We start from the raw sequence: 18895 nt of genomic DNA, 5'->3' as shown, positions 1-18895 counted from the left end.
AAAAAAGATATGTGGAGCACTCAGCATACCTCAAATTACGGCTTTGCTCCATTTTGAGCAGAATATTTAAGCAAGCATGACATTTCCCCCCAATTCTTTTGATACACTTCATTGTGTAAGAATAAAAAAATAAACAAAGATAAAAACGCGTACTTGCTTAATGAGTTGCTCAACGTAAAGGACGAAATGTCATAGCTATAAAATTGAATGGCACCAATTAGTTAACTTAATGCAATATAATATATTATATATATATAATAAATTTAAACATACTCCATACGTACCTGTTTGATGGTAGCAGGAAAACAGACTGTGCACCGTTTAGGGTAGAGTCCCGGTTGAGTCTGAACTCCGAAGAGTCGAACAGGATTAACGATGCTTTATAGTTGGGATAGGACGTGTGTAACCAGCGCAAGTCATCTGGGGTTCATGCATGTGATTAACCAGTTCACTTTCGTCGGAACAGTACATGAGTACAGTAAAAGCCGAGGGTTAATTAGATGCATATAGAAACAGTCTCTTGTGGTGCAATTACAAAGTTTTTTCTTAATATTTAGGCTGCATAACGTAAATCGTATGTCTAGATGGTGTTTATGTATGAAATACAAGTCAACTCAAAGATTAACCTATACCGCACAGTATATCTACAGTAGGTATGTTTTCGATGACCACTCTCTCCAGACTAAGACGGAAATGTAGTGTGTTTTTGCCAAATAGCTCAATACACTTAACTAATATCACAGATATTAGATCACATGTCTAAATCACACGGATGTTTGATCACATGGATTTATGGCGCTATACCAACAAAGCAGAATCACGAGAGGTCAATAAAATTATACGTTGCTCTCGAGGTTGGAAAAGTCTTACATCAGGTTTATTGTGTGTTTTGTCTTTTATTCGAAAACGTACTTTATGGTATCAGCATAATTTGTAATAAGCACTGACAATTAAAACACTCGAATTAAAGTCAGGCCAGATCAACAAAGAGGACACATACGTTTATGTTTGAACCTTAATATCACCTGGTCAGTGCTTTACTATATGTATATATGACCCATCTTTTACCCCGGTGTTCATATTATTCTGACCAGCAGTAGCCACCTGCATGGATTTGGGTTTGGCAGGTCACTGTGGTGACATCAGGGTCATTGACCCTATTAGCAAGGGTTCTCAAGCTTGACAAAGACCCCAGGATATATGCAGCATGTATCATGTCATAAAAATCAGAAAGGCATTTGAAACAGTAGTGCTGATAAAAAATAGCTCTTTAAATACCCTTCAGATTTGAGTTTTATTTTGTTGTTTATCTTAATATAAGCACCAATAAACACCAACTTCCTGAACTGAAAGGTGTTCTCTTGTATTTGTATGTGTTCTACATGTGATTGTAGCCTTTCTAGCATCTGCATATATTCTATAGGTAATTGCAGCCTCATGAAAGCCTTGTTGATGTTGTCATTTTTGTATCTATGAATCAGTAAATAAATGATCACTCACTGAGGCAGAAAGACACCAGCACTCTCAAAGCTAAAAACATTACTGTTCCACACAGTCTACAGTCAAATCAGAAACAAATCATCAAATCATGGGCTGTGGTAACAATGTTCAAAGTTATTTGGAAGTTTTTTGAAAAGGTGGGTCTTGTGTTTGCATTGCTGATAGCATATTGACCACCTGATAAAGATGTGGGATAACATGTTAACTGTATTTTTTAATTTGCTTGTAATGAATTAAAATGTCAAATAAAATAGAAGCTAGAACATCAAAATAGATTTAACAGGCATCTAGGCAGGTATTTAAGACAGAAATAAATGAAAATCACTAGGTTAATAAATAAGCAAATAACAATCATACTACAAGTAAATTGGCATATTATAACTGATATGTGACTGTTGACATATCCAAACACATGAGTAATAATTGAAACAATAAAAAATGCACAAACATATCTATAAATGGAGCAATGGAACAACCACATTAAACAATACACATGGAACGTTCACATAATAAATTACTATAGATCATGCACCAATAAATTGTGCATCAAAGACCTCCTCTTGAATGTTGACTCTGAACATCCATGTCTCCATACATATTATATTTTCATGCATAAGTGATTGTAAGCTCTTATATATTTGTCAAGGGAAATCTTTTTCAAGTACTTGTATTTGGGTGCTGTTTTAATTACAGGTGCTAGATGGCAGTGCAACTCCATTGGATTTACATAATCTGCCAAGTGGCCTGGGTGGAACAGCCCTGGATGTGTGACAGAATGTCTGAATTCCTTTCAGACAGAGGACACAGTCAGTGACATTCCTGTTTCCTGCACTTGCTCAGTGGGAGACGTTCCTTGTGAGACACATAAAAAGTTGCTGAGCGGCCATATTCCACTTGCAGAGCTGATAACATGTCTAGGACTTGCCATTCCTTGCAGCTAGCTCAGCCAGCCTTCGTAGTTAGCTAAGTTCTTTAGTCTTAGCTAAGTCTTTAGCTATGTTCCTCAAACATGCATTTGAAATGTTCAGCATTTGTATACAACCCTTCCTGCAATAAAGTAAGAATAATATGACTCACTTCAACTATTTGAATGTCACTGTGTGAATTCTTCTGTCCTGATGTTTTTGATCACTGTGTGGTTTATTCTTACATCCTTTCTTATAACCCGGGTGCTCTGTAATTGCTGTTATTGGCCACATTAAGTGCGCAAAATGCTGTTGCCTATTAAAAAATGAGCTCCTTATATCTTAAATGCTGCAAGTGCTCCATAAAAACATAATATGCATTCATGCAGCAAATGTATTCCAGAATAGAATAAAGTTGTGTAAGTGAGTTGTTCCATATCTGCGTTCAAGAGAACAACATGCCTGCCTGCTTTAGGCTTCATGCTGTTTCCTATGGCTCTTTTTTTCACTTGGACAGTATGCAGTATACCACTGCCACACTGCCACAAGCTTTTAGGGCCTGATAGTACTTATTTGTTAACTGTTCAAGCAAGGGAGTTTAATTGCCACATTGGTACAGCTCACCTTGGGTGCATTCAGTGGTAGCATATCTCTTACGATCGTCATGGCCACTGATTTTACTAGGGGAAAGGATGAGAGAGCTGTAGTAATTTGCAGTGCTGAAGAATATCGAATGCACTGACGAAGCACTTTGTTGCTTTGGCCAGTGGTGCTGGGGATAAAAACACTGAAAGTAATCAAGTTAACTCTCAAACTTAAATTTTCAGCTACCATACACCAGACTGATTCTTGCTTCAAAAGTGAAGATTATTCACCAATGCAGCACAGGGGAAAGTGTCTCAGTTACAAACCAGACATGTCGTTCAGAATGATAGTTTCAAAGTATAATATATACAGCTAGCAACGTATACAGTAAGGTACCACGCTCAGACCCCTTCAAGGCCTATGTGACAACCTGCTCTTATTAATTATTGTTATTCTTCTTCACTGCAGGAGACGCCCTTGCAGCAGGCATTGCCTGGCTCCATAGGATAAATATCTACTCCCTGGGCTGAGTTCCTAGTATAATGTATGAAGCTTACCTTTAAGATAATTTATTTGTAGCATCAAGGATATGTAGAAAAATAGTTATTCCCTTCAGAGTGATCTGTAAGGGCTGGGTTTTTGTGAAGTTCTTTAATTGTTATCCTGCTGATATCAATGCTGTGTGAGATTGATTGCCACATGTTGGACATGGTAATGTGAGAAGCTTTATGTACATTTTGAGCAAATGCCAGTGATCCAAGAAGTGGAATAAAGTTTTCCTTTTTAAGGGGGATTGGAGGTGCTGTCAACAAAGATGCTAGTTACCGAGGATAATAACTGCATAAGGGCTGACTGGTAGAGCTGTGGGGAAAACAGTATGAAATTTTGAATAGGGACCTGCTGCCCTGTAAATGTTAACTAGCCAGAACGGTGCATGGCTCAGGACCGGGTGCTTAAATGAGGCATGGTCACTCAGTATCTTCCAGGAATACATTTGATCAAGTATGTACACTTAGTTCACTTAGGTTCACTTCTAATTGTAACATCCTTGTCTTAGTATTTGGAATGTTCTGGTAAACAGACTGGGTCGACAAAATATATACTCTTATAAATATGTTATGCTAATATACTACTAACACTAGTTTGACACCACAAGTGACCATATGCTACAATACAGCAGCAGGAGAATATGGTATTAGCAAAAGAAATCACAGGAGGACAAAATGCAGTGTGATGATCTGAGCTTATCAGGAGAGACTGATACAGTACAGCAATATCAGCCCTCCATGTACTTCTTATGTTCATTATTTAATTTTGCCTGTAGCATTAGTTTTCAGTACATGATTCTTTGTTATCCAGCAGAGTGTCAGATCATAACTCATGAACAGGTGTCCTTGAAGCTGCCACAGCTCTGTTTTATTGGTATTCATGCAGATGGTATGGACAGGAGTTTATGTAAACCAACAACAGTGGATCACAGAAATGATATAGCACAGATGGTTTAAAGTGTTAGGAAATTATGTGAGAACCCCTTTGATTGAACTGGGCCTACAGGATGAATTGGAACGCTTTGCTATCTAACTGCTCAGAGGGCAGCCCACACTCATTGTGCTTGGGTTACTGGGGAGCAACACCTGACCTCAAGTGACAAATTGAAAGGCATCAGTGGTCCCTTTGGGATAGAGAAATGGACAGTGAGGATGAGCACAAGGTGATCACCCAGGCACTGAATGCAGCCTCTATTTATTAGTTATTTACTAGTTATATAATATTAGTTATATTTATTAGTTCAAATCTAGTTAACCTTCGATTGGACAGGGGTTGGTGGTGGTGGTGGATAAGAACACTTCAATTACAGGTGGAAACAAATGTCAGTCCATAAATCAAAAATAAGCCTTTCAGCAATTTCACAACATATTACACTTAGATGGTGATATTGTACCCATTCAAATGTTTCAAATACCATAAATGTTCATCTGACCAGACCAGACATTTTGCTGATTAAAACTTGTTTATATACTGACACCTTAATTTTTCAAGCACTATCATATACAAAACAGAAAAAGATACATGGAATCAGAAACGTGATTCTTAACATTAGACATCTGCATCACTACATATATTCCTTTGACTTATGTATGTAGGCCTACATGGTCATGTGGCATCATACAAACAAAGCACAATTCAGCAATTCTCCTGTGCATATATTTTCAGTGATATCAGAAATATAAGAAACTTTCTGCTTGTTATAAATGTTCAGATTTCTTGCCAATGTCTATCTGTCAGGACTCAGGCACGGACTCAGACACGGACCACGAGTGCGCCAATTACAGGCGTTTATTAGCAGAATCGTCAAACAAGCAGGCAGTCCAAAATCAGGCAGGGTCAAAATACCACGTAGGCAGTCCAAGGGGAAAACAAGGATCAAAAACAGAAACAGGCCGGGTCAAAATTTGAAGGCAGGCAGATCAAGCAATCAGGACAGTAGGGGAGGCAAAAAACGATGTCGAGGAACAGGCGAGGCAAAAACCAGCAAAAATCCGAACAGGGAAAAACAGGCAGGAAACGAGACAGGCAGAAACACTGAAACGATCTGGCAAACAACACAGAGACAAGCAGGGTAGATATATGGCTGGGCTGATTAGGTGATGGGAGGCAGGTGTGCAGGCATGCAGGTGGAGACAATCAGGTGGGCGGAGACAAGGCGGAGAGCGGGGCAGGGCTAGAACACAAGAAAAACAAAAGCACATGGACAGGGAAAAAAACAAAAACACAACAGCTAGGGGGCGGGAGCCCTGACACTATCCTCAGAACCGTGGAGAGCACTGGCACTCAGGAGCTTAAGCAAATTAGAGATTAAACTTGAAAAGATCCAATGGCTGACACAAGGAACAGAGTAGACATGTGAACAATCAAAACTGACAAATTACATCACATTGTGCAAATATATTCACATGTACATTAATGAACATATCCACAATTAATACATTTGTACACAATTAATGCATTTGAATGTACCTTAAAACTGTATTACTTTTTATAATCTGCATTGAACATATTCATTTTACTGACAGATACATTTCTATAGTAACCTTATTTGATGACATGAATAAATATTTACTGTAGTAATGACAATCACAACAAGTGTTTGCAAACAGGCCAAACTGCTTTGCATTTCAGTTAGCAGACACAGTTTTTCTCATCCCCAAGTGCTTTTTTATCTGTTCCATTATTTCTTCGGTTTTTAGAGAGTAAATAATTGGATTGAGAAGTGGAGGGAGGGAAGTAGACAGAGATGTGTTAATAATTCGAGTATCAGTGTCAATGTATACACTATTCCAAGCAACAATGTAAATTATGAACAATGGAACAAAATACACAGCTACCAAAATTAAATGGGCAGTGCATGTTTTAAATGCTTTCCATCTACTCTCCGACGATGCAATTCTTAAAATTGCATAAACGATGAACACGTACGTCAGGGCAATAAAACCAAAAGGACCAAAATACAAAGCTATTGTGACAACACCAGCCATATGCCAGCTGGGAGAATAATCACCACAAGCAATCTTAAACACAGGTCCATGGTCACAGAAGAAGCTGTTAACAATAGTGGATTTGCAAAATGCAAGTGAAGGAAGAAAGCCAACCATTACCGCCACGATAACTGTTGGTATCGACCAAGATACAATGATGACCAGCAGCATTTTAGTGTTTGAGTTTAAAGAGTGGCTGCGCAGTGGAAAACAAATAGCAATGAGCCTATCGTAGGCTAATACACAAAGAGCATACGATTCCATTCCTGCAAAAAAATCAACAAAGAATATCTGTGTTAAGCACTCGTCAAAGTACATCATTTTTGAATTGAAAAGATGTATGTGAACTGCTTTTGGGATAAGAGCGGAGCTGACTCCCACATCAACTATAGCCAGATTGAAAACTGCCATGTACTTGGGCGTGTGGAGAGACTCTGCAAACAATATAATGGACATTAGTATCAAATTTGCCACAAGCGTTATGACATAAATAACACCCAAGAATATGAAATATGATTCAGCATTTTGGAGGGCATAGAAGCCTCTGATGTAGAATCCAACTGGACGAGTGAAGTTGCTCAAGTCCTGTGTTGTTGTTTCCATTGGATATTGCTTTCTCGAATCTTCTTGTCAGCTGCTGCAATACACACACAGCAGTATTAGCAGCATTGGCGCAGATGGAAGCAGCAGAATGAGCAAGCAGGCAAATACAGGGTACAGTAGTTTTGCAAAATGATTATCTTATCTTCTATCAAATAATCTTGAATACCAACCATTGAAGAACAAATGAAAACTGCAGCCAGCACTGTGGAGTTGTGGATTATCCTAAAATTCGAGTAGGCTGTACTTATACTGTAGTGGGAGAGGCAGTTTAGGTGCCAACTTCTCACAAATACGCTCTGGGAGAATATGTTTGATTGGAGAACTTTTTGCCAATAACTTGTCCTAATGCAACAGGTTAATTAGATTTTCATTGCTTCGCTTAGGGTGCAATTAAGAAATCTTCAAAGGGAGCATTAGTTTCCTTTGAGACGAAATGAAGCAATGTAACACAGTTAAAAATGTCATGAACAAGTAAGTAATGTAAGGCAAGATATTCTAAAGTGTGAAGCAACGTAATGAGGAATATGTCAATCCATATGCAAAATCCTCATTATACTAATCATTTCTATTCTATCCGTGATTAGGGAAATGTTGACACAGTTATCTTAGGGTTGTAGTTTGATTTGAAGACATCGAGTCAAATGTATGTATGAGATCTCTGGTGAGAATATGCCTCAAAAAACTAAAAAAAATATATAACCACATTTACTTACATTTTGCTCACTGCCATGAGCTCAGGGCAGGAGTTGTAGTGACAACATACTATAATGAAGCGGCACTTACAATTATGTCGAATGGTAATAAACCCCAGGTTATAGTGTTATTGCTAGATGTGCTGAGTGTACACACACCAGCTGTGTTAGGACCTCTTACCTATTATGTGCTTGGTATCCCTAAGAACTTCCATGAAGTTTAATTTCAAATTCTTGTAGGTTTATCACTACAAAATTCCAAACTCTAATTTGATGTAGTTTGTGTGGAACAAAAGTTCTACAGTGAAGCACTGATAATTTGTCAGATAAGTCTGGAAATGGATCTGGAATGAGCAGTTTGTTACAGAGCACTTACACTTGTGTTTCTTTGTATGCAGGAGCTGCGTACAACTGCTGTGAAACTGTTTCCCATATGTACCATCTGCCTCAGCTCCTCACAATAAACAATCAATTAAATCTACAAATATTTTACTTTGTGTGAGTTTACTCTGGCATTGAAAATGTGATTACATATCATGCCATACCCTGCATGCAGGTCATTTTGTATCCTGTGTTTTAGACAGCAGAGAAGCATGCAGCCATTCCTTTCCTCAAGGGTGTAAAAAGGTATGTTCCTGTACTATATTGAGAAATATGTTGTTCAGCCCAAGCAAACTAAAATATATAAATGAAAAAGAAATATATTGCAATATGCAAAAATGGCAATAGTTTATAACAGGTTACATATGTTAAATGTATTTATTGGGCTAAAATATATTGTCTAAGATATATTCTTAGTATAATATGTTACATTACATTATTGGCATTAAGCAGACACTCTTATCCAGAGCAACTTACATAGATTACAGTTTTTGCATGACATTTAAACAGCTGGATATTTACTGAGGCAATTCTGGGTCAAGTACCTTTCAAACTAGCAATCTTTTGGTTATAAGTCCTGCTCCTTACCACTATGCTATGAAAAGGGTTTTTTAACTGATCCAAAACAGTAACCAACACAGAATGAGTATGAATATCTGCTCTTTTTGTATACAGATTTAAAATAGATCTCTCAGTCCCCTCCACCACAAGAACAGCACATAATCTGTGTCCTATGCAATCTCCCTGTTATAGCAGGAAAAGGGCTCTACCCTTTCCTTTCCTCAAAGGCCTGAGACAGGAACCCTGCACTCTGAGGGCAAAGAGTGTTTGTCTCTGTTTGTGATGCTGCTGTTCAGACAGAATGAATAGATTGCAGACCTCACCAGTTACAAAGCTAACTAGTTAAGTGTCTCTAATAGTAACTGGAATCACTTATCAAGTGAGTGAACTTGGTGACTCCTGGCAAAAGAGGAGAAAACACTCTATAATCATGTGACCTGATGAGGAAAAGATGGATTTAAAAAGATTCAAAGCAACACACTGCCATTTTCCCCCAGACTACCTTTATCCTCTTAGGTAATGCCCATGCATTCAAAATAGCCCTGTAAAAAGGGTAACAGCTAAATGTGTTAACTATTACCCAGTTGAAAATGGAGCTGGTCCAATCTCAGCCTCCCATATGTTATCCCCCCACCCCCCACCCCCCATCCCCCGTCACCCGTCCCCCTTCGCAACAGTTAGATGCAAAACATCAGATATCAAACAATCATTGCTACTCAAATGTGGTCATTGGTATATCTGGTCTCATGCGTCATCTAAATCAGCTGTTACAATAACCACAGCATAGCCATGCAAGCAGGGCCAGTCCTGTTCAAGTTCAGACAGAAGCCAATTCCACATATAAAACCGCTCCTGTACTTTTCTCTCATTGCCTTTTACAATCTCCTTGTGAAGTTCCCGGTGCCAAAGAACTGCCTGTCCCACCCCAGGATTTTGAAATTCTGTGTCATCGCACTTGTCCTGGAAGAGTAAGAGGTGTCCCATCTTGCCAATCGCCAACTAAACATCTGTCACACTCACTCTAATTGATGATGGCTGAAGCCATCCTCTCAAGCTAGCAATGAGGTTATATATTGTGCTAGAATTATCCAACTGTTTAAATCAAAACAGCCACATCATCTGTGTACACAATCACCTTTATGGGCAGTGCTCCAAGAAACCCTTGGGTTATAAAAGCACTGACCTGTTAAGGAGCAAAGCAAAGCCTTTACAGAGAGAAGGTATAGCAGACCAGAGAGTACACCCCTGACTTAGACCACTCTGAAGCTTGAAAGTGCCTGAAAGTCATTTTTAACATGAATTTTATTATAGAAAAGATTTCACTGATATGTGATCTGAACATCTTATCAAAACCAAACACCCGGAAAGTCTAAACAAAAACCGATGTTCTATGCTGTCAAACACATTTTGTTTGATTTTGCAATGCTAAACATGGCCCTTATAAAGACGTGTATTACCAATGTTTTTGGACAGTATATTGTGACCTTTGGCCTGACCGTTGGCTTCCCCCATTATAGGTAATTCTGCAGCTCAAAGATCTTTTCTTTGTTCAGCTCTGCTTTCTAGAGTACTATATATCCTCTGTGTGACGTATTGTTAAATATATGTCATAAAGAGCATGGAATGAAGAAAAACAAATATTTTTCTCTCTCTCCACTCTGGCTATCTGTTATATGACAGCACTAGCTGATTTTTTCTCTTTGGCTGAAAAATTCCCATCTTTTTCTCAGGGACTCATACTGAACCATCTGTTAATTCTCATTGCCTCACCCTATTTCCTTAGTTCACTTAGGTTCACTTCTAATTGTAACATCCTTGTTTTAGTATTTGGAATGTTCTGGTAAACAGACTGGGTCGACAAAATATATACTCTTATAAATATGTTATGCTAATATACTACTAACACTCGTTTGACACCACAAGTGACCATATGCTACAATAGAGCAGCAGGAGAATATGGTATTAGCAAAAGAAATCACAGGAGGACAAAATGCAGTGTGACGATCTGAGCTTATCAGGAGAGACTGATACAGTACAGCAATATCAGCCCTCCATGTACTTCTTATGTTCATTATTTAATTTTGCCTGTAGCATTAGTTTTCAGTACATGATCCTTTGTTATCCAGCAGAGTGTCAGATCATCACTCATGATCAGGTGTCCTTGAAGCTGCCACAGCTCTGTTTTATTGGTATTCATGCAGATGGTATGGACAGGAGTTTATGTAAACCAACAACAGTGGATCACAGAAATGATATAGCACAGATGGTTTAAAGTGTTAGGAAATTATGTGAGAACCCCTTTGATTGAACTGGGCCTACAGGATGAATTGGAACGCTTTGCTATCTAACTGCTCAGAGGGCAGCCCACACTCGTTGTGCTTGGGTTACTGGGGAGCAACACCTGACCTCAAGTGACAAATTGAAAGTATCAGTGGTCCCTTTGGGATAGAGAAATGGACAGTGAGGATGAGCACAAGGTGATCACCCAGGCACTGAATGCAGCCTCTATTTATTAGTTATTTACTAGTTATATAATATTAGTTATATTTATTAGTTCAAATCTAGTTAACCTTCGATTGGACAGGGGTTGGTGGTGGTGGTGGATAAGAACACTTCAATTACAGGTGGAGACAAGTGTCTCAGTCCATAAATCAAAAATAAGCCTTTCAGCAATTTCACAACATATTACACTTAGATGGTGATATTGTACCCATTCAAATGTTTCAAATACCATAAACGTTCATCTGACCAGACCAGACATTTTGCTGATTAAAACTTGTTTATATACTGACACCTTAATTTTTCAAGCACTATCATATACAAAACAGAAAAAGATACATGGAATCAGAAACGTGATTCTTAACATTTGACATCTGCATCACTACATATATTCCTTTGACTTATGTATGTAGGCCTACATGGTCATGTGGCATCATACAAACAAAGCACAATTCAGCAATTCTCCTGTGCATATATTTTCAGTGATATCAGAAATATAAGAAACTTTCTGCTTGTTATAAATGTTCAGATTTCTTGCCAATGTCTATCCTCAGAACCATGGAGAGCAGTGGCACTCAGGAGCTTAAGCAAATTAGAGATTAAACTTGAAAAGATCCAATGGCTGACACAAGGAACAGAGTAGACATGTGAACAATCAAAACTGACAAATTACATCACATTGTGCAAATATATTCATATGTACATTAATGAACATATCCACAATTAATACATTTGTACACAATTAATGCATTTGAATGTACCTTAAAGCTGTATTACTTTTTATAATCTGCATTGAACATATTCATTTTACTGACAGATACATTTCTATAGTAACCTTATTTGATGAAATGAATAAATATTTACTGCAGTAATGACAATCACAACAAGTGTTTGCAAACAGGCCAAACTGCTTTGCATTTCAGTTAGCAGACACAGTTTTTCTCATCCCCAAGTGCTTTTTTATCTGTTCCATTATTTCTTTGGTTTTTAGAGAGTAAATAATTGGATTGAGAAGTGGAGGGAGGGAAGTAGACAGAGATGTGTTAATAATTCGAGTATCAGTGTCAATGTATACACTATTCCAAGCAACAATGTAAATTATGAACAATGGAACAAAATACACAGCTACCAAAATTAAATGGGCAGTGCATGTTTTAAATGCTTTCCATCTACTCTCCGACGATGCAATTCTTAAAATTGCATAAACGATGAACACGTACGTCAGGGCAATAAAACCAAAAGGACCAAAATACAAAGCTATTGTGACAACAGCAGCCATATTCCAGCTGGGAGAATAATCACCACAAGCAATCTTAAACACAGGTCCATGGTCACAGAAGAAGCTGTTAACAATAGTGGATTTGCAAAATGCAAGCGAAGGGAGAAAGCCAACCATTACCGCCACGATAACTACTGGTATCGACCAAGATAGAATGATGACCAGCAGCATTTTAGTGTTTGAGTTTAAAGAGTGGCTGCGCAGTGGAAAACAAATAGCAATGAGCCTATCGTAGGCTAATACACAAAGAGCATACGATTCCATTCCTGCAAAAAAATCAACAAAGAATATCTGTGTTAAGCACTCGTCAAAGTACATCATTTTTGAATTGAAAAGATGTATGTGAACTGCTTTTGGGATAAGAGCGGAGCTGACTCCCACATCAACTATAGCCAGATTGAAAACTGCCATGTACTTGGGCGTGTGGAGAGACTCTGCAAACAATATAATGGACATTAGCATCAAATTTGCCACAAGCGTTATGACATAAATAACACCCAAGAATATGAAATATGATTCAGCATTTTGGAGGGCATAGAAGCCTCTGATGTAGAATCCAACTGGACGAGTGAAGTTGCTCAAGTCCTGTGTTGTTGTTTCCATTGGATATTGCTTTCTCAAATCTTCTTGTCAGCTGCTGCAATACACACACAGCAGTATTAGTAGCATTGGCGCAGATGGAAGCAGCAGAATGAGCAAGCAGGCAAATACAGGGTACAGTAGTTTTGCAAAATGATTATCTTATCTTCTATCAAATAATCTTGAATACCAACCATTGAAGAACAAATGAAAACTGCAGCCAGCACTGTGGAGTTGTGGATTATCCTAAAATTCGAGTAGGCTGTACTTATACTGTAGTGGGAGAGGCAGTTTAGGTGCCAACTTCTCACAAATACGCTCTGGGAGAATATGTTTGATTGGAGAACTTTTTGCCAATAACTTGTCCTAATGCAACAGGTTAATTAGATTTTCATTGCTTCGCTTAGGGTGCAATTAAGAAATCTTCAAAGGGAGCATTAGTTTCCTTTGAGACGAAATGAAGCAATGTAACACAGTTAAAAATGTCATGAACAAGTAAGTAATGAAAGGCAAGATATTCTAAAGTGTGAAGCAACGTAATGAGGAATATGTCAATCCATATGCAAAATCCTCATTGTACTAATCATTTCTATTCTATCCGTGATTAGGGAAATGTTGACACAGTTATCTTAGGGTTGTAGTTTGATTTGAGGACATCGAGTCAAATGTATGTATGAGATTTCTGGTGAGATTATGCCTAAAAAAAAACTAAAAAAATTATATAACCACATTTACTTACATTTTGCTCACTGCCATGAGCTCAGGGCAGGAGTTGTAGTGACAACATACTATAATGAAGCGGCACTTACAATTATGTCGAATGGTAATAAACCCCAGGTTATGGTGTTATTGCTAGATGTGCTGAGTGTACACACACCAGCTGTGTTAGGACCTCTTACCTATTATGTGCTTGGTATCCCTAAGAACTTCCATGAAGTTTAATTTCAAATTGTTGTAGGTTTATCACTACAAAATTCCAAACTCTAATTTGATGCAGTTTGTGTGGAACAAAAGTTCTACAGTGAAGCACTGATAATTTGTCAGATAAATCCCTGGTGCCCTTTCAGTGGAAATGGATCTGGAATGAGCAGTTTGTTACAGAGCACTTACACTTGTGTTTCTTTGTATGCAGGAGCTGCGTACAACTGCTGTGAAACTGTTTCCCATATGTACCATCTGCCTCAGCTCCTCACAATAAACAATCAATTAAATCTACAAATATTTTACTTTGTGTGAGTTTACTCTGGCATTGAAAATGTGATTACATATCATGCCATACCCTGCATGCAGGTCATTTTGTATCCTGTGTTTTAGACAGCAGAGAAGCATGCAGCCATTCCTTTCCTCAAGGGTGTAAAAAGGTGTGTTCCTGTACTATATTGAGAAATATGTTGTTCAGCCCAAGCAAACTAAAATATATAAATGAAAAAGAAATATATTGCAATATGAAAAAATGGCAATAGTTTATAACAGGTTACATATGTTAAATGTATTTATTGGGCTAAAATATATTGTCTAAGATATATTCTTAGTATAATATGTTACATTACATTATTGGCATTAAGCAGACACTCTTATCCAGAGCAACTTACATAGATTACAGTTTTTGCATGACATTTAAACAGCTGGATATTTACTGAGGCAATTCTGGGTCAAGTACCTTTCAAACTAGCAATCTTTTGGTTATAAGTCCTGCTCCTTACCACTATGCTATGAAAAGGGTTTTTTAACTGATCCAAAACAGTAACCAACACAGAATGAGTATGAATATCTGCTCTTTTTGTATACAGATTTAAAATAGATCTCTCAGTCCCCTCCACCACAAGAACAGCACATAATCTGTGTCCTATGCAATCTCCCTGTTATAGCAGGAAAAGGGCTCTACCCTTTCCTTTCCTCAAAGGCCTGAGACAGGAACCCTGCACTCTGAGGGCAAAGAGTGTTTGTCTCTGTTTGTGATGCTGCTGTTCAGACAGAATGAATAGATTGCAGACCTCACCAGTTACAAAGCTAACTAGTTAAGTGTCTCTAATAGTAACTGGAATCACTTATCAAGTGAGTGAACTTGGTGACTCCTGGCAAAAGAGGAGAAAACACTCTATAATCATGTGACCTGATGAGGAAAAGATGGATTTAAAAAGATTCAAAGCAACACACTGCCATTTTCCCCCAGACTACCTTTATCCTCTTAGGTAATGCCCATGCATTCAAAATAGCCCTGTAAAAAGGGTAACAGCTAAATGTGTTAACTATTACCCAGTTGAAAATGGAGCTGGTCCAATCTCAGCCTCCCATATGTTATCCCCCCACCCCCCACCCCCCATCCCCCGTCACCCGTCCCCCTTCGCAACAGTTAGATGCAAAACATCAGATATCAAACAATCATTGCTACTCAAATGTGGTCATTGGTATATCTGGTCTCATGCGTCATCTAAATCAGCTGTTACAATAACCACAGCATAGCCATGCAAGCAGGGCCAGTCCTGTTCAAGTTCAGACAGAAGCCAATTCCACATATAAAACCGCTCCTGTACTTTTCTCTCATTGCCTTTTACAATCTCCTTGTGAAGTTCCCGGTGCCAAAGAACTGCCTGTCCCACCCCAGGATTTTGAAATTCTGTGTCATCGCACTTGTCCTGGAAGAGTAAGAGGTGTCCCATCTTGCCAATCGCCAACTAAACATCTGTCACACTCACTCTAATTGATGATGGCTGAAGCCATCCTCTCAAGCTAGCAATGAGGTTATATATTGTGCTAGAATTATCCAACTGTTTAAATCAAAACAGCCACATCATCTGTGTACACAATCACCTTTATGGGCAGTGCTCCAAGAAACCCTTGGGTTATAAAAGCACTGACCTGTTAAGGAGCAAAGCAAAGCCTTTACAGAGAGAAGGTATAGCAGACCAGAGAGTACACCCCTGACTTAGACCACTCTGAAGCTTGAAAGTGCCTGAAAGTCATTTTTAACATGAATTTTATTATAGAAAAGATTTCACTGATATGTGATCTGAACATCTTATCAAAACCAAACACCCGGAAAGTCTAAACAAAAACCGATGTTCTATGCTGTCAAACACATTTTGTTTGATTTTGCAATGTTAAACATGGCCCTTATAAAGACGTGTATTACCAATGTTTTTGGACAGTATATTGTGACCTTTGGCCTGACCGTTGGCTTCCCCCATTATAGGTAATTCTGCAGCTCAAAGATCTTTTCTTTGTTCAGCTCTGCTTTCTAGAGTACTATATATCCTCTGTGTGACGTATTGTTAAATATATGTCATAAAGAGCATGGAATGAAGAAAAACAAATATTTTTCTCTCTCTCCACTCTGGCTATCTGTTATATGACAGCACTAGCTGATTTTTTCTCTTTGGCTGAAAAATTCCCATCTTTTTCTCAGGGACTCATACTGAACCATCTGTTAATTCTCATTGCCTCACCCTATTTCCTTAGTTCACTTAGGTTCACTTCTAATTGTAACATCCTTGTTTTAGTATTTGGAATGTTCTGGTAAACAGACTGGGTCGACAAAATATATACTCTTATAAATATGTTATGCTAATATACTACTAACACTCGTTTGACACCACAAGTGACCATATGCTACAATAGAGCAGCAGGAGAATATGGTATTAGCAAAAGAAATCACAGGAGGACAAAATGCAGTGTGACGATCTGAGCTTATCAGGAGAGACTGATACAGTACAGCAATATCAGCCCTCCATGTACTTCTTATGTTCATTATTTAATTTTGCCTGTAGCATTAGTTTTCAGTACATGATCCTTTGTTATCCAGCAGAGTGTCAGATCATCACTCATGATCAGGTGTCCTTGAAGCTGCCACAGCTCTGTTTTATTGGTATTCATGCAGATGGTATGGACAGGAGTTTATGTAAACCAACAACAGTGGATCACAGAAATGATATAGTACAGATGGTTTAAGTGTTAGGAAATTGTGTGAGAACCCCTTTGATTGAACTGGGCCTACAGGATGAATTGGAACGCTTTGCTATCTAACTGCTCAGAGGGCAGCCCACACTCGTTGTGCTTGGGTTACTGGGGAGCAACACCTGACCTCAAGTGACAAATTGAAAGTATCAGTGGTCCCTTTGGGATAGAGAAATGGACAGTGAGGATGAGCACAAGGTGATCACCCAGGCACTGAATGCAGCCTCTATTTATTAGTTATTTACTAGTTATATGATATTAGTTATATTTATTAGTTCAAATCTAGTTAACCTTCGATTGGACAGGGGTTGGTGGTGGTGGTGGATAAGAACACTTCAATTACAGGTGGAGACAAGTGTCTCAGTCCATAAATCAAAAATAAGCCTTTCAGCAATTTCACAACATATTACACTTAGATGGTGATATTGTACCCATTCAAATGTTTCAAATACCATAAACGTTCATCTGACCAGACCAGACATTTTGCTGATTAAAACTTGTTTATATACTGACACCTTAATTTTTCAAGCACTATCATATACAAAACAGAAAAAGATACATGGAATCAGAAACGTGATTCTTAACATTAGACATCTGCATCACTACATATATTCCTTTGATTTATGTATCTAGGCCTACATGGTCATGTGGCATTATACAAACAAAGCACAATTCAGCAATTCTCCTGTGCATATATTTTCAGTGATATCAGAAATATAAGAAACTTTCTGCTTGTTATAAATGTTCAGATTTCTTGCCAATGTCTATCCTCAGAACCATGGAGAGCAGTGGCACTCAGGAGCTTAAGCAAATTAGAGATTAAACTTGAAAAGATCGAATGGCTGACACAAGGAACAGAGTAGACATGTGAACAATAAAAACTGACAAATTACATCACATTGTGTAAATATATTCACATGTACATTAATGAACATATCCACAATTAATACATTTGTACACAATTAATGCATTTGAATGTACCTTAAAGCTGTATTACTTTTTATAATCTGCATTGAACATATTCATTTTACTGACAGATACATTTCTATAGTAACCTTATTTGATGAAATGAATAAATATTTACTGTAGTAATGACAATCACAACAAGTGTTTGCAAACAGGCCAAACTGCTTTGCATTTCAGTTAGCAGACACAGTTTTTCTCATCCCCAAGTGCTTTTTTATCTGTTCCATTATTTCTTTGGTTTTTAGAGAGTAAATAATTGGATTGAGAAGTGGAGGGAGGGAAGTAGACAGAGATGTGTTAATAATTCGAGTATCAGTGTCAATGTATACACTATTCCAAGCAACAATGTAAACTATGAACAATGGAACAAAATACACAGCTACCAAAATTAAATGGGCAGTGCATGTTTTAAATGCTTTCCATCTACTCTCCGACGATGCAATTCTTAAAATTGCATAAACGATGAACACGTACGTCAGGGCAATAAAACCAAAAGGACCAAAAAACAAAGCTATTGTGACAACAGCAGCCATATTCCAGCTGGGAGAATAATCACCACAAGCAATCTTAAACACAGGTCCATGGTCACAGAAGAAGCTGTTAACAATAGTGGATTTGCAAAATGCAAGTGAAGGAAGAAAGCCAACCATTACCGCCACGATAACTATTGGTATCGACCAAGATACAATGATGACCAGCAGCATTTTAGTGTTTGAGTTTAAAGAGTGGCTGCGCAGTGGAAAACAAATAGCAATGAGCCTATCGTAGGCTAATACACAAAGAGCATACGATTCCATTCCTGCAAAAAAATCAACAAAGAATATCTGTGTTAAGCACTCGTCAAAGTACATCATT

At 38.1% G+C, this 18895-nt stretch overlaps 1 protein-coding gene across 1 annotated transcript; it reads right to left on the bottom strand.

The window, feature by feature from the left end:
* Positions 1-16003: 16003 nt before the first annotated feature.
* LOC118774498 (olfactory receptor 5H1-like) lies at positions 16004-18690 on the bottom strand. Its single transcript, XM_036523842.1, has 2 exons — positions 18268-18690; positions 16004-16156 (listed from the first exon to the last, which is right to left on the bottom strand). The coding sequence occupies exons 1-2, from the start codon at positions 18688-18690 to the stop codon at positions 16004-16006; spliced, it is 576 nt and encodes a 191-aa protein (XP_036379735.1).
* Positions 18691-18895: the final 205 nt, after the last annotated feature.

Source organism: Megalops cyprinoides, chromosome 3 (assembly GCF_013368585.1).
Source record: "Megalops cyprinoides isolate fMegCyp1 chromosome 3, fMegCyp1.pri, whole genome shotgun sequence".
NCBI classification, from domain to species: domain Eukaryota; kingdom Metazoa; phylum Chordata; class Actinopteri; order Elopiformes; family Megalopidae; genus Megalops; species Megalops cyprinoides.
The sequence above is the reverse complement of the archived record's forward strand: the minus strand, read 5'-3'. Positions and strand labels throughout refer to the sequence as shown.